The 16,414-nt window shown below is 54.1% G+C and overlaps 2 protein-coding genes across 2 annotated transcripts; one reads left to right on the top strand and one right to left on the bottom strand.

Annotated features, from left to right (window-relative positions):
* Positions 1–3,002: 3,002 nt before the first annotated feature.
* Positions 3,003–5,650, top strand: EsH8_XIV_000043 (uncharacterized protein; the record flags this gene model as incomplete). Its single annotated transcript, XM_083273904.1, has 3 exons — positions 3,003–3,477; positions 3,549–4,792; positions 4,874–5,650. The coding sequence occupies 3 exons, from the start codon at positions 3,003–3,005 to the stop codon at positions 5,648–5,650; spliced, it is 2,496 nt and encodes an 831-aa protein (XP_083120569.1).
* A 6,686-nt stretch (positions 5,651–12,336) lies between these two features.
* On the bottom strand, positions 12,337–14,445 carry EsH8_XIV_000042 (uncharacterized protein; the record flags this gene model as incomplete). The annotated part of the gene is made up of 5 exons (XM_083273903.1): positions 12,337–12,531; positions 12,920–13,245; positions 13,390–13,592; positions 13,748–14,024; positions 14,100–14,445. 5 exons carry the CDS (start codon positions 14,443–14,445, stop codon positions 12,337–12,339), a joined length of 1,347 nt encoding a protein of 448 aa, XP_083120568.1.
* Positions 14,446–16,414: the final 1,969 nt, after the last annotated feature.

The raw sequence follows: 16,414 nt of genomic DNA, 5'->3' as shown, positions 1-16,414 counted from the left end.
GAGTTCCAGCAGCACATTTACTCCCCGTCCCCAACTCCAATGACTTCCAACACGAGCATCACTCTTTCTTTCAGATCCCAATTCAAAAGCCCCTGACGTATTACCGATTAAATAAAAATGTGAAAGGCATGCAATACTCACTCCCGGCTATGCTGGGAGTAAAAACAGTCGTCATTCAATATATCGGCGTCAATCATTGCTGGATGCTCCTCAGCTATAGTGTCCAGGTTCTTGCTGATATTCTGAAGTCAAAATTCAAACCGCGGAGTGCTCCAAGCATGGTACGGTGATCGATGCTGTTGGTTCTCCCATAGAGTGTAGTCGTGTACCATGCCGGCGTTGTCAACATAGGTCGGGAAGATGACACGGTCTGTAGGGTGTTGGTTTCCATGCTTCTCCCCAAGACTAACGTCGTTCTGTTGAGCCTTAAGCTTCTGGCAACTGGCTCAAATTTTCTCATGGCGTGAAGGATGGTTCGGAACTTCTCATTTACAAGTCATGATATGCTTTAGGCCATGCTTGTACTTAGTGTGTCTGATAAGGTTGGACTTATCAGGGAACGGGTTTGAATTACATCCAGGCTCGTTGCACTTACAGATAGAGATATTAGAATTGTGTCTAGCCATGGCGTGTAAGTGGTGCGGAAGCCGCGCTGGTCGGTGGTGTTCACGAAAGACAAAGGTTGAGAAAGCTTTCCACCAAGACTTGGCCGTTATTGCCGAAAGACAACAGCTTGGAAACCATCTATGAAAGGTTGGCCATGCTTTATATCTGCTAATTATCTTGTGAGGTGTGAGGATCGAAGGGAAGACATAGCAACTCGGCCGATTTTGGCTGAGTCCCCTGGCACCATGATTGGTCCCTCGCATGGCCACAGAGACACTATACCACTATGCATGTATTTGTTCAAACCCAATAGAAATGACTTACAACGACCAACAGTCAGGCACTAGTGTGGCTTATTATGAGTCTGATTCGCCCTGTTTCCCCGTGCAGAGCTCTCAGACTAAAACAAGGGCCTAAATACATTATCGCTATCATCCTTAAAATCCCATCCTAATTTCCACTCCAAGTGCAGTAGAATATAATATAGATGCTCCTCTCCAGATATATAAAGAAAAAGGGTGGTACTGCAGCTGGTGTACTACATGCAAGCGGCGAGGGCAATATATCTCCTGCAAGTAGAGGTCTAACGAACTAGGTAAGCTAACGCCATCTGTTTGTTCCTTCTGTACTGTAAGTAAGTTGAGCCATCCGAGACAAACCATGAAGAGTGTGCGCGCCGTTGAACGCATTCATGTCTGGTCAGACTCATGCTGCTGAGTAGCGTCAAACCGACATAAAATGAATGCAGCATGAAACTCGTCAAAGCTAATCGCCGTGTCAGCAATCTAGTGACAGTCTTGTACAAATCTGGCGACGATTTTGGATTTCTCACAATGCCTCCAGGACAGCACAGCGCAGAACCTGCTCTTGGCGAAAATGGAACTAGTCCGCACTCAATGGGATATCAAGTCTCCATTATATTCCAGAATACGCGGCCCTCGGCGGTGCAACCCCGACAACGAAATCAGGTCGTGTCAGAGTGAACTCTGCAGCTGGTGTCATGCAGGCCTCGACAACGCCCATTCTGCAATCATCTGCATCACTACTAGGGCATGAAATCATAGTCATTCCTGAGCAGCCATAAATCGGCCTGGATGTCGAATGTACAGATTCTCACAACGCACAGCATCGCCAACTGTCGTCGGAACACTTCAGACCTTCCGGCAGCCCGAGGAAGAAGTGCGCTGAAGCACCAAGCTCGACCCAACTGAAGGCAGAACAGGCGATGCAGCAGGTGTGATGGCGGAATGGAGATGGGTGTGTCTAAGGCTTACGCACAACCAACCTGGTTGACACTCGCACAATTGTAGACTGATTACCGCCAAGACATTGACAGTGGTCATGAAACTTTTTAAAAGCCTCGGGCAACTGGTTCATTCGGAGCAATCCAGATTTAGAGTAAATATCAACCACAGACTGGATGGATGGGAATCTTTGATGGTGTTCAAGACGTCTCGGCTGCCAAGAGCATATGTGCAAATTTAAACCGAAGCATCGTCAGCTGGTTCCCCTTCAGATGCCAGACTATCCTCAGTCACGAATTGACATGTTGCATCATCCAAAGCGCACGGCAGCAATGCTTTTTGCCTGCCTGCGTCTTTCTTATAGATCGTTTTCGCGGCCAAGAACGGACCTCAAGAGCGTTGGAGCAGGGGCATCAAAATTCGATTGTATTATACAACTCACTGACCAATGGAGGGCGACCAGAAGCGTCTGGGCTTCATATGGATTCTATTGAAAAAGATTCGCTGGCGGCGTTTAACTGTTGAGCGAGATGACTGGAAAACGGGCTACGTCAGACTGTAAGGAAAAACAATTGAGAGCCAAAGATTCCCTGTGCTGATGTAATTGTGTTGATTATGTAATCGGGGATAAATAAAAAATCGGGAGCACAAGATCTAAGATCTAAGCTCCCCTAGCAGGTGGAGTCAATCTGCTTATGTAATTAAGACGGAATGGGCACCCATCCACTGGCAACGGCTGGCAGAGACGAAAAAAAAAACGGGAGCCCAAAATTCCGTGGGCTCCCTTTGAAAACGGCAGTTACGTAGAGAAACCAGTTGCTTATATAATACGGGGGACCACACAACTTTGGGCTCCCTCTGTCCACGACCTTGCCTAACTTGGGAAAGAAAAAGGCCCAGCACTTACACCGCGCCACACGTGACAGCGCGTCCTTGTCGCGCATCTTCTTCCTCCTCCGCCGCATCGCGCGCGCGCGCACCAAAAAAAGCATCACCATCACAACGAACCTATCAACGACATCACCATTTCCCACAAACCCGTCAACCCGGCTTCGTGTCGTACAGAAAAGCCGTCAATAATAACCAGCGCAAACACATACATTCGCTCGCATCATCCACTCTACATGCCTGCACTGCGGGCGACTTCTGCCCATGGTCCTCCACGAAACCCTCAACCGCCTCAACTTGGCCGCGGTGGGCGACAACATCTACCAGCGACTTTGGACGCAGCTGGAACAAGAGTTCTACGCCGACCCCCAGCACGCCAATGAAGACTTCGCCCACTGGGCGCTCTGCCATGTCAGCCGCGACGTCCTGTCGGCTGTGACCGACACGTCGTTCAAAGCCATTACACAGGCTTTCCGCCAGGAGGTGACCCGTCGCTGGACAGCAGCCCTCCGCAACCTCAACGCCTCCCTCGGACTCGTCGTTTTTCTGTTTGGTACCGAAATTGCGGGGTCACGCCCGAGTGCCCAGGGCGCCTCGGCCCTGTCCAAGTCGCACCCCGCAGTGGACTTGGTCCAGCTACACGATAGATACAAGCAGCAGCCGGCTCATCCCGACTATCCCCACGCCGGCGAACGCACCCTCAAGGACGTGACAAGGTTCCGCGCCGTCATTGTGTCTTGTATGCATGCATACCGTGCCCGTCTTGTCCGTCCCTCGCGGCCCTCGACACTAACTCGTCTTGCCTCTTAGATGGCCCAGACATCTGGCCCAAGAAGAACAACAAGAGCAGCAGCAACGGCAACAAGACGAGCAAGAGCAAGACTGCCCCATCTGGCACCCCCGACGACTCTGACTCGGAGGTTGAATCGCCGCGTCGTGCGCGAGCACCGTCCCTTCCCGCCCAGCACGACGATTCCTTGCTGAGAAGCCCCAAGCCGTCACACCTCCAGAGCCCCAGCATTGGGGATTCCCGCGCGTCAGACCTTTTCTCGCCCAAGGCACAACTGAACCCCCAGTCGCCTCCCCCGGGCGACCAGATCGTCGTCGCCCAAGCGCAACCTGCCCTCCCGCCGGATCCCCTCCATATGGACCAACCCGAGGACGATAACGATGCCGACATGACTAGCGACTTTAGCTTTGGGGACGACTCTGAATCTTGCATCGAAATCCGCCCAACCACTCCCATGCCGCACCAACGAGGGGCAACCCGGTCCAAGTCGCCTTCTTCGCCCGGGCAAATCTTCGCATACGAAGGCCTGTCGACTATTATCGAAGAACCGGATGACTCTCGCGTGGCGCAATCGGAAGACGACGAACTGCCAGCCCGCCAAGAAACGGGCGGTCGTTCTATTGGCCCTGAGTGCCCGTCATCATCATCCCAAGCCCTTGATGCCGACGAAGACGTGTCTTGCCTGTCCCCTCAACGCTCGCACATAACTGTCCGGCGTAAACGCAAGCGTGGCCCCGAGGAGGCGCGCTCCTCCGACGCCTCGTTTCCCCCGCAACCCATACACAAAGGGCTGCAACAGTCAGCCGTCGCGCAGCTACAGTTCACGCCAGACACCCCACGCCCGCCCCAGAAAGTCCAAGGACGCCGAGTCGATCTACGCGCTGTCGTCGACAGTCTGCCCACTCTCGGCGCCGAGGGTTGGCTGAACGACTTGATCATCTACACCATCGCCAAACGGCTGCGATCGCCCCACGTCGGCGTCGTGGACAGCCTGACCATCGCATCTCAACACAGAACCGAACGCGGTCGCCTCCAGCTGCAGTCAGAGTTCGCCAAGGAAAAGGTGCTGCTGCTGCTGAACCACGAAAACACCCACTGGGTCCTGTTTGTATGGACTCCCGCCAGCAAAACCCTCGCCGAGTACGACTCCATGGCCAGCACGTCGGCGTGCACGCGCGGCTATACCGGCAACGATCTCGTGCCAAACTTCCTGCGATGGGTCACTAGGGACCCCAACTTGCCAATCGCCTTCAGCAACCCCAAGGTATGTATCTATTGCCCATCACCCGCCTCTAAATACCGTGTCATATCAACGCGCGCTGAGACTGACAATGTCCATTTGCAGTGTCCTCAACAACCGAACAACTGGGACTGCGGCATCTACATGCTGTTGTTCGCCGCCAACATTGCCAAGCATGGCACGATCCCCGCCGACATCTACATCGACGGCGTGCTGGAGCGGGGCTGCCTGCGACGCGCACTGCTCACATCATGGCACTGCGCCCTCCGCCCGGACGATCTGTCCCGCCTCGACCAAAGCATGCCGCAGACGACGGCCGAGCGCGCGGTGCACCTCAAGACCTTTCTGGATAGGCGCAAGAACCTCAAGGCCCTGGCGAAGAGCTACACGGCCCACCCGTCCAGGGGGGCGTTCAGGACGCAACTCACATCGATGGCGGGATTCGAAGAGTACCAGTTCCGGCAGACGGCGCTCGCCGGCGTTATCCACAGCCTGCACGACGCGCACAGCAGCGCGCTCCGCGCCGCGCTGGACGCGCAGGCTGAGACAGAAAGGCAGATGGAGGTGAACGAGCTGGACGCTGCTCTCCGGAAGCAGGTCAACGGTTTCGTGGCCGCGCTGGACGCCTTCACCAGCGCTGTCCCGTCGCCCGCCACCTCTCTCCCCGCCTCGTGCCGGAGACGAGTTCGCAACCTTGCGGCCATGCGCGAGAATGCGCTGCTCGCTGAGGAGGAATGGGGGGAATGGGCCGAGGAGGAGACCATGAGCGCTGACGCCTCCCGGGACAATGTACGATGCAGCTACCTCTGGGGATGCGTCTTGCTGCTCATTCTCCGGTATGCGACCGCAAAATTTCGGCATGTGGCCAACGATGCGCTCTAGAGAGTTCGAGATGCCGAGCTGCGGGATCCGAACGAGGCATTTTCTCACGCGTAATGACTTTCACGATCACAATCACCCTTGATTATGGAAATAAGGCGTCGGTGGCAACCGGCGTGTGTCCACGGTACAAGGGGGAGGGGGAGGTTTCGAATATGTTTTCTTGATACCCGCGTACCCTAAAGGGCCGCAATCACGTTTTATAGGCAACAGTTTCTTTATACATTACAGTCGGTCTGATGCCGATGCGTTTTGCTGACAACACTTTTGCCTTTTTGTCTTGTGTTTTCCCGCCACGCCCTGTAGGCAGCGACCAATCGGGAAGCCGGCGCCAGAAGTAAATGTAAAATGCATGCATAGCTAGGTAGTTGCAGTACTATGCACCGTGAACAGGCTGTAGAGAAAGAGAGAGAGAGAGAGAGAGGAGGAGCCACCTCTTCAACTCGCGACGCTAGCATCTTGGGGGCGGGTGGCTACGCAATAGTTCACGCGACTGTCATGGCCGTGTTTATGTAGGGTGGTGATCAACCATGCTGTCTGTCACAGGTCGATTTTTCTCGCTGCTAGATTCGGTATTTATTTTTACTGCCTGGGGCGGGGTCGGGAGCGGTGATGTCTGGATATTTCAATATGACCACCATGGCCAAGAGGCCGTGACCGTGATGGATTAAATCCACCTCGGGGATGGTGGGGCCGGCCCTTGTGACAATGGGAGCCCAAATTTGGGTCACTTTTGTCACCGAGGTGCCGGCGTGGGTCGTACACGTGACTGGCGCAATCCGCGCAATTGGTGGAAGGCAACGGCATCTCATCACCGTCCATTACTAATCCCCCAATGTGGATTGACTCTAGTGCACCAACGTCACTGAACCCTCCAGCCTGCTATTCCACGCAGGTCGAGTAATCTAACGACAAAACAACAGGATATTGAACTAGTTTAAAGTCAAACTCGAGTGACATAACGGCTACGATCCTCGCCACTCCTGCACACGACGTCCTAGTACTTTTTTCAACCCCGCCAGATTTTGCTTGCCCTCCCTCTATCCGCTGCATGTTGCTGCGCTATTGAGGCTTGTCAAATGACTGAGGACATTGACTCCGCAGGTACTTGGGTTGAATCGCCCAGTATAACCCCGTCACCCCATCCATCCACTGCCATGTCTTGCCTTGGCCCGCTCCCTTGACGGAAGCTGGGGGTCGATAGTGCCTCGAAACAGGGGTTGCTTCAAAATTCGGTTGCCCCCCTAACTGTCTACTCGGAGAGCGAACAGCCAGTATCAAAGTGCCAGCCACCCCCAGAGCACCCTAGCATTTCCGAGTTCGTCCCGCCGCTTTTCTAACCTCTCCGCCTCGTTGTGGGATTTCGTTCTGCTACATATGGCCATAAACTGAGTTACAGCTAAGCACAAGATGCAGGGAGGCCTACCAGGGAACTAGATGCGAATACTGCTCGCATACTACAGTCATGCTCCTGGATCGGCGCCTGTATACTCAGACCTTCAATCCGCCTCCAAACTAAATACCATCCATAGTTGGATTGATTCGATTGGGACCTAAAGGAAGAAAGTTTAAGCATTTTCGACGGCACATGGGTAGTTCAATTACAGCTTAATCATTCTTAAAGAGCCATATCGAGAGAATGGCAGCATATCATCAGGGCTTTGGCAAAAATGGCGTGAGTCGGCACTTGGTGGGATACAACATCATTTTTTGAATCTAGTTCAGATATACTGATAAAACCAGAATAGTAGGATGAGGGGTGCTCTTAGTAGATGTACAAGTTCAGAAAATGACAATGACTCAACACTGCAATACTGGGAACAAGCCTGTGGAAGATGCGCAACTAAATCACAGGGGAGTGGTACTGTTGAAGTCTGAACAGGGCATAAAATGCGATGGGGTCACTAAAGAATGCTGCCTCTGCTGAGGAAAATGGTACAATGGTTCTGAATAAAATGATGGCGACTGCGTCACGTTGGTTTCTTTTGCCCCTCGATCTTGACATCAAATGTCTTTCAAGTTTGCCCCCCTGAAGTGACCGCTTTTCTTTGTCCTACCCTCTGACTTTTGGGTGTTAGTCACGCCGACTTTTCTTCGCTAAATTTCTCCATCGTCTTTCCCGACTTATCCTTCTTATTCACGTTACCAGTCCCCAGCACCCTCCTAAATAAATTCCTTTAAATTCACGGAGAGGATGGATTTCCGGAACTCGCCCTTTCTGTCAACTTCCAACATCAAGTCGTCGTTACAACCCCACTCTAAATATTCAGTTGGCTAACTGCTCTAATCACACTGTCCCTCTTGTTGTATGACTTCAACATCTGCCTCCCTCTCGAGCACGAGAGCATGTCTTTACTTGTGCCCGAAATTATAAGGAGCAGTTTGATTGCGATGATTCTCCATGACCATGGTAGGCAAATAAGTGGGATATATGTTGAATGGGCACCAAGTGATCAACGCCCTCTGCTCCTTTAGCGTCAGGTATTATTTTCCATGGTTTCCTCCTATGAACTTTGGACGCGGTGCTTTTTTGGCTACACCACGCCGAGGAATTATTTGTGTCTGCTCCTCCGGCGACAGGCAAAATCGTCTGTCTCTCTTACCTCCGTTGGGGCAATCTCATTGAAGAAATATTGGAGGCATTTTTTTCTTTTTGTCATTAGTGTGAAATTGAAACCATTGGGGGTACCTGCTTGGTGGTCACAGTCTCAATTTGAATTTAACAAGGATTTCCTGTTTTCTCACAAATTTTAAACGAACAGAAAGATAATAATAGAAATAAAATGAAAAAGGGAAGAGGAGTAATGTCACATCTACAGAGGCGGAGACTCTCGTCATGTTCATGTCCAAGATCAATGGTCAATGTTAGAGATGGCTGTCACTAGACAACTCCAGCTCCTTAAACGGGCACGTTAAAATGCTTTGCTCCGTTATTCGTCAACTCGATTGTAGGATTCCCTAAGCGATTCGCCAACCACATCATGTCCCGTCATCCATCCTTCAGCTTAGTCACATTCCTCTTCTGTGCCGTCTTGGACGACGACTGGATCAATCAAGAGCCCCAAAGGTGCCACCGTAGGTTAGCAAAGAGAGGCAGCTACCTCACCCCAGAGCTTCAGGAGTATCCGGGATTCTACCTGTAGTTTGGCACAGTTCTTCAGTGCAGCCAAGTCGCTGCGGGGAAGTAATACCCCGAGGTATTTGCAGATCGCATGACGTGAGAGCTGCGTGGCACTCACGACTGCTTGTCTTCAGAGTTCAGACAAGTGCTACCTGGAAGGCATTTCCAATCCAAGAGACTCTAGCAAGCCGGTAAATCTTTTGGATAACTAGTGCATTGTCACGCACGGCAGGTTCTAAGTTGTCTCGGAAGCGTCAGCTACACACACTATACCGGCACTCTTATCAACGGCGGCGTTGACTTACTGGTCTCTATAGTTGGTCATATAGTCATCTTGCAACCAGCCAGTCGAATGCTCGCTGATGGCGAATGTCGACCTGAGAGCAGCACCACCAACATCATGTTTTTCCCATTAGTGAACGCCCAGTATCAACCCAACTGGAACCACAGCCACGGCCATGATCATGGCCACAGTAACGATTAAGCCACCAAATCTCGAACTGAAATGCTGTCGCCTGGAAGCATCGCAGCTGCCAGCACTCCGGCCTCCGCGCCAATGAATCTCCTCTCAACCCGTCCTCGGTGCATCATTCGTTTTCGCGAAGTAATCTTCTCCTTGCAGACGTCCAGTCGTGCGGATCTATTGGATCGATCATCTTCATGTGCGGGCTGATTTCCCAGCATTTTATGCAAATAGAACAACAGCATGAAAACGATGGGAAGCTGAGCAGTCCCTAGAACATTGGGGCGTCAGCGAAACCATTTTTAATGAAGGCTACCTCGCCGACAATAACGTACAACCAAACGACACAGCCATCCACCACCAACATGCCGTTAGAGATTGGCCTGAGAACTATGTAAGCCTCTCAAGCTTTGAACTCAAACCTCGCAACGGAAGTATGGCGGCAAATTTAAGAGCCAGCTTGAATCTAAGCTGCTGGCGACGGCGGCAGCAACAACTTCACGTATTTTTCACACTAAATGAGCGGAACCACAATATAGATCACCAACTCTGTGATACTTTAGGCAAACCATCGCCATCGTCTAGGACCTCAGGTTTCATATAGGTACATTTATCCCAATATCCCTTCAACCTTAAACCTCATGTCTCCAACCGCATGCCTTGGTCAGTCCGTCCATCCCCACCTGCTTCTAATGACCGAACTGCACGTCATCATCAGCTGCGCAGGCCACCTCGGCATCGCCGCAGTCTACTTTTGTATCCTCGTTCTGCTGAGACCGGTGTGATCCCTAGAAGAGTCCCGATGTATCCCACCATGCACTCTCATCCTCATCCCCAGCACGACCTGCTGATGATCCAGCACGGTGCTCCGCATCTTGCGCCGGTCGGGCGCTGCGTTCCGCATCCGCCGGCCGCCGCACCGCGCGCATGAGCTCATCGTTCCAGCCTTCCATTTGCTGATGCAGCGTCTCAACGCCGTCAGCAAGGACCTTAATAGGGGCAAACTGGACATGCGTCGTCACGGCGCTGGAATGCGTAACACGCACCCATCCCTTGCCGGTCCGCAGTTTGGATAGGGTCGTTTTGAGCTCGGCTAGCTGGGTGCAGGTCTCGTACGCGGTGGCGACGGCCATGATGACGGCCATGACGACGGCCAGTTCTTGCGTGTAGATGGGTGAGACGTAGAGGTGGAGGTGGGCGAGGCGGCGGGCCCACGGGCCAATGGAGTCCTTGTCCTCCGCCGAGAGCTGCCATCGCAAGTGTCGAGATAGCCAGCCGCGCGCGTCGTCTGCCTCGGTCGAACTGTTGGCGAAAGCGGACGCCATGGTGAGGAAGGCATCCAGCCGGCTCCCGAGGGTAGTGAGATGCCGCGCCAGTGCTATGAGGGGCGGTTCGTCGGGGAAATCCTCTGGCGTGATGGTCACATCGCCGTCATCGTCGTCGCCCGTTGGCGTTAGCCGCCGACGCGAGGTGTCCCAGTTCTCGAGAAAGGCCAGCAGCACACCGTGTCTGCCACCGTCCCGGCGGGGAAGCGCCCACGGCATCTCGCACACCGGGTGAAAACTTGCGGGCACCGGCGGCTGCGAACATGCACGGAAGAAGCGGCATTCGCCGCTTTGGGCGATGGATCTGGAGAAGCTGGTAGAGTAGGCCAGGGGGACGCGGGCGGGCGCAGGTGGGACGTCGAGCTGCGGCTCGTCATTCACGAGAAGGTTACGCGCCGCAATCCCGATGTCGAGTCCTTGTCGTCCGAATCACAGAAGAAGGACGCATCCGAAGTATCATCATCGCCAGGCCTGGGAACGGCGCGGAGCTGCTGATGGAGAAGGCGCAAATCGCGCGCGAGCGGCCATCCCCAACCCGAGACGAAATCGGCTTCCAAGTCGTTTTAAGACGCAAGCGCGGCAAAGGCCGACGCGACGATGGATGAATGGAGGAGACGTGCTGCGAGAGTGGCGTTGTTGATGTATCAGGGGTGTGCTGGCGCCGCCGAGGCTTGGAGAAAAGAGGATGCCGCGGTGGACGCGCTGGGCAAGGTCGGAAACGTCTTTCAGGGGAGCCTTTTTGCTGAAGTCGGCGACGAGTGCCTCCGCGTCGGCATCTTCGGGATCTTCGGGGCTGGCACGCGTCCTGCTGGTATCCGAGGCGATGATGTCCAACGGGGCGACAGGGGGTGACGAGGTGATGAGGGATACAGGCCCAGGTCTCGGCGGCGGACAGGATGTCAACAGGGAGGGTGAGGACTGCCGTATCGTGGATCGCGTTAGTGATATCGATAGTCGTGTCGATGTTGGTGTTGATGTTGGTGTTGTTGTTGTTGGTGGTGGTGGTGGTGGTGGCGGTGGGTGGACTTGCAATGGGGTTCATGATGTACCAGGCGGCTTCGCAGCGGACAAGACAAATGCCGACGGCGGCGGCGGTGGACGAAAAGATCGCAATGACGACGATGACGAGGAGGGGACGCCAGAACGGCGAGCAGCAGATGGAAGTGCATGGCGCGGGGCAAGTCGGACGTGGCAACGGCGTGCCCAACGCGCTGTTGGTGTGAACCGCACCGCCCTGAATCGCAAGTACCGCGAAATGTTGCATCTGTTTGCGAGCCAGCGAGACCTGCCGTCGCGTGGCCAGGGCGGCATCGTCAACGCAGACCACCACCAACACCACTTCGATACCCCATCGTCGCCTCTGCATACCGGCAGTTGCTGCTCCAACATGGACGCCAGCTGCAGTCTCAATAGCCATCCCAGTCGTCCCAGCTGCGAACGCCGACCTCTCAAACCACATACCACGACCACCATGTGGCCGCCTACCCGTTCCATCATGCTCCTCAAGCCAACCCGCTGGTCAGCCTTCCCGGCAACTACTTCTCGCTCTCGCCCTTGCAGTCATCGTCGTCGTCTGCCCGTCCACTGGCCGCCATGTCTCTGACTTTGCCTTTGGCAACCCGGGCGGAAACACGCTAGACAGGTAAGACGGCTAAGTGTCGCAGACGCACCTGAGCATACTTCCCCTTCAATGCCCCGGGCCATCACTCCAGCGGGCGTGACAACCGGTGGGAGTGACGTGACGTGACATGACGTGACGGCTGGCTGGTATGGCTGAGTCCTAGATGCTGCCGCCCCACGCCACTAGAGATTCATGGGCACGTTTCCATCTCAGACCGGCGTCACCCCGGCCGCCGCCGAAAGCGACGCGACACGCCACCTCCTTTCCCAGAATGAGCGAGATATCAAGGACAAGAGCGCCAAGTGGAGGGACACGGCGCACAGGCTTGTGGAACAGGAGGCCAAACTGCGGGATCTAATCGTTGAAAGGCAACGACTTCAGCTCGGGGAGATGATAACTGCAAACGAGGGTGGCAACCTGCCGGTTTAGGATAACAAGAAGAAGACAAAGAAGAAGAACAGAAAGTCGAGGGACGAGAAAAACAGTGCTGAGGCTGATTCTGCTGGCTGTAGTGGGCATGGTGCCGCTTGAGGTGCTTACAAAACCCGTGGCGCGTTTTGTACCGTTGATCAGTTTGCATATGAAAGGCTCGTCACGTCAAGCTCATCTCACATCAATATCATCTCATATTAAGAGCGTGCCAACATCGGGTATGTCACATTCATTCCTTATCCATTACGGCAGCCATTCCCCCGGCATGCTATCAATACAACTTACTCAGCTCGCTTAAATACATACTCACTGTGCAGTTCTCTCGACGCAAATCCCCCCACGCCACCAAGATGTCTCTCATGGACACCTCAGCCTCCGCCGCTGTCGCCGGACACCTCCCGATTCGGACGTGCGCCATCATGGCCTGTACGGCGTTGTGCTCCTCGACGATCCACTCGTTATCCCGGCGCGTGCGGTCAAGCTGCGCCGTCCACCACCGCACGACTTGTCGAGTGACGCGACAGCCGAGGTGGCTGACGTGCGACGCCTGCTCGAGGGTGCGGCGGAAGACGTAATCATCGCCGTCGTTATCGTCCTCGCTGTTGTTTGGTGGAATCGCTCCGGGTTTCGGTTGCACTGTCATCGCGAGAAAGAAGGCCAAGGTTAGATATATCTAGTTGTGGGACGGGCAGGCGGTGAAGGAGACAGAAGAAATACTCACCGTCAACGTCGGAGGCCGGCAACCCCTAGGTCTCACCGAGCACCTCGTCCGACACGTACAGTACTGCACACTGATGCCCGCCAGCAAGTCGTTCACTTCCCACTCCTGCATCGCCTCCACAAGTTGCCCTTGCTGGCGCCGCGACTCAGCGAGCATACCCTCGAGCCGGGCCAGCCGCCTCCAAACCGTCGCCCACAGTTCCACCAGCACGTGTTCGAGGTTCAAAAGTGCCCTGATATGATGCGCAACAACTTGTCCAACGCTGATATTAGGTTTTAAACGCGTGTATATGTGTTGGAGAGGGTGTAAGGGAGGAAGGAAGCGAGAGGCAGGAAAGGGGATCAGTTATCTTGATGCACCGGACATAAGTCCCAGGTCTTGATCGACCTCTTTCGGGGGAACTCTTCCAGCTCAAACCTGAGCCGCGCGATGCACCGCCTCTCAACAGCTAGCCTCCGCCGTGCCTCGGTATTCAGACCATTGCTGTACCGACGTAGGGTGCCGGCGGTGGCGAGGGCTTTTAGTGACGGTGGCAAGGAGGCTTGGTTGCCGTCACGGTCAGCGGCGGAAGCTATGCCGAGCCGCTTACGGATGCGCGAAATCAGCGGACCGCCGTCGGGGAGGCCGGCGAGGTTAACCATGTGGCGCCCGATCTCGGCTGCCACGAAGCCCACGGCCACGGTGCCACGGATGCCTTCGCGAATTGTTTACGAGACATCCGTCGACGCGCCGCCGGCTGGCTACACCACCGCCTCAGGAGGAGATTTACTGCCGTTCCTGATCACCGTGAAGCTGCTGTCACCGAAGGAGAAGGGTGTGAGAGGCCAGGTCCATGGCGCGGGAACTGACATGTTCGGAAGCGACGGCCACATTGACAGGAACGAATAGGGCCATGACGTAACGACAGTTGTCAGCCGGGACGTCGCGTAGATGAGCAGAAACCCGGTGAGCGCGAGGGTGGCAAGGTAACCAGCCCACAGCACGACGAGAGCTTCAACGAGGCGGAGGGCAAAGTTTAGATACCGCCAGATGAACAGCCAGCAGCGGCGGGGATAACGTTGGGGCCTGGAGGAGGAGCCTGGGGAGAGTTTCGGGGATGTCTGCCCCCTGATCATCTCAAATCTCTAGTGCATAGTATGGCGTCATGTTCACATCTCTTCTCCTTACCGCTTTTCAAAGACGGCGCCCTAATCAACCTCTATCTGACACGTAACGCCTGGCAATTGGCTAATCACAAAACCAACGCGCGATTGTGCTCATTCTTAGGGCGCATTTGTGCCCTTTCCTGACAAGGCTTTAGCCAACGACGAATCATTTGGAATGGAGCGATTCTGTTGCTGGATAGGAATCAACCCCCCCCGCCTCTATGCATGCGGCTTGATGCAGGCAAGGCAACGAATCGCCCTTGCAATAAGGCCTAGGCGGGCGAACCATCGCCTTATACTAGAAAACCTCAGCGAAGCCTGATTTCATATGCGATGGCCGAATAAAATCTGGTTGTCTTCCCTTTAAATACAAACTTCACTATTGAATTCCCTTGTCTCCTATACTCACTCAATAGCCCATTCAGCACCAGAAATATGGAGGTTCTACATATGGGACTTCATTGTCCGCCTGATGAAGGTGTCTCTCGGGGGCTGCATGGAACTTCCCTACACCACATATTCAGCTTGCCCCAACCTCTTCCCGACCCGTCAATTGGGTTGTCTCCCCTGGAAAATTCGCATCTGTCACGCATAGCAGTTGGGTACACGCGGCTTGTCGAGTGTGCCTCTGCCAACACACCAACAAGTAGAACCACGTCCATTGCTGTACCCAAGAGCTCGTACCAGCCCACAAACCCAACACAGAGACGATTGAGGTGTGGAGGAAAACGACTTGCTTCTGAGGATGATGATCCAGACCCTTCAGAAACCCCGCGCAAAAGGTTAAAACAACGAGAGGAAGATCATTTTCGATTGGCATGTCCTTTCTATAAATTTGATCCGAGACGTTTCAATTCATGCGAGGCGTCTGGGTGGCCTACAGCTCGGCACGTGAAACAACATTTACAAGGAACTCATCGACAAAGCTATTGTCCATCTTGTGGCGCTATGCATGGTTCCCGGGCGAGTATCTCTGGATCTCGGTCGTGCGGCACTCCGGCGGTTCATAACACAAATAACGACCACTCAACCAGAACGGGTGGTCTCTTGGATTCACAGATAGCTGCCATCATGGACGTGCCCGAGAAAGATGAGGTGAATGCATGGTTCCTCATATGGGACATCATCTTTCCTGGAGAACCTCGCCCAGATTCGCCCTATGTCGACCCAGACGACGGGAAATTGGCGCGCCATCCCTCTACATATCGATCATTACATCCTGATACCCAGCCCCCAAAATCTCCGGGTCATCGTCAAGCACATTCAATGAGGAATCACTCGGTTTGCAATAACGCGGAGAGAAGAGAAGAGTGCTGCCGTAAGACGGATGTAACATCACTTCACCACGTGCGGGAAATGGTTCTTCAGACGCTACAGACACTCGAAAATCTAGTTGACAACATTAATGTTGTCAACCAAGACGGCCAAGAAGGAAGAAAACCGACAGCAAAACGAGCTCGACATTCTCAAGATCAGACGCCTGCGGCGAAGCGCAGAGTGACTAGAAAGAAACGCCAAGCCCCGAGTCGAGATGATGAATTTCATGATGGTAACGAATCGGAATATTCAGGCTCAGAGAATGATGATGACGACAACCCGGTTTCAGCAAGTACCTATAGGATGAGGCTCGCTTGTCCGTTCTTCCGGGACAACCCAGAAAAATACGCATCCTGCGCCAGTCTCTCGTTGAGCCGGATCAAGGACGTCAAGCTACACCTGAGGCGGAGACACAGCCGGCCTGAGTACTATTGTCCCGTTTGTTGGCAGAGGTTCACAGGGGCTGATGAGCGCGACACGCACATCACAGAACGACTCTGCAAAGCCTCCAATGACGCAAAACCATCTTGGTTGACACAGGAACAGACCATGCTTCTAGAGAAAAAGGTACCAAGAGGGTCCGTCGAAGAACAGTGGCTAAGCGTATGGGATACCGTATGCC

Source organism: Colletotrichum jinshuiense, chromosome 14, assembly GCF_051148585.1.
Source record: "Colletotrichum jinshuiense chromosome 14, complete sequence".
Lineage (NCBI taxonomy): Eukaryota > Fungi > Ascomycota > Sordariomycetes > Glomerellales > Glomerellaceae > Colletotrichum > Colletotrichum jinshuiense.
Note: the sequence above shows the minus strand (reverse complement) of the source record. Positions and strands in the feature narration are given on the sequence as shown.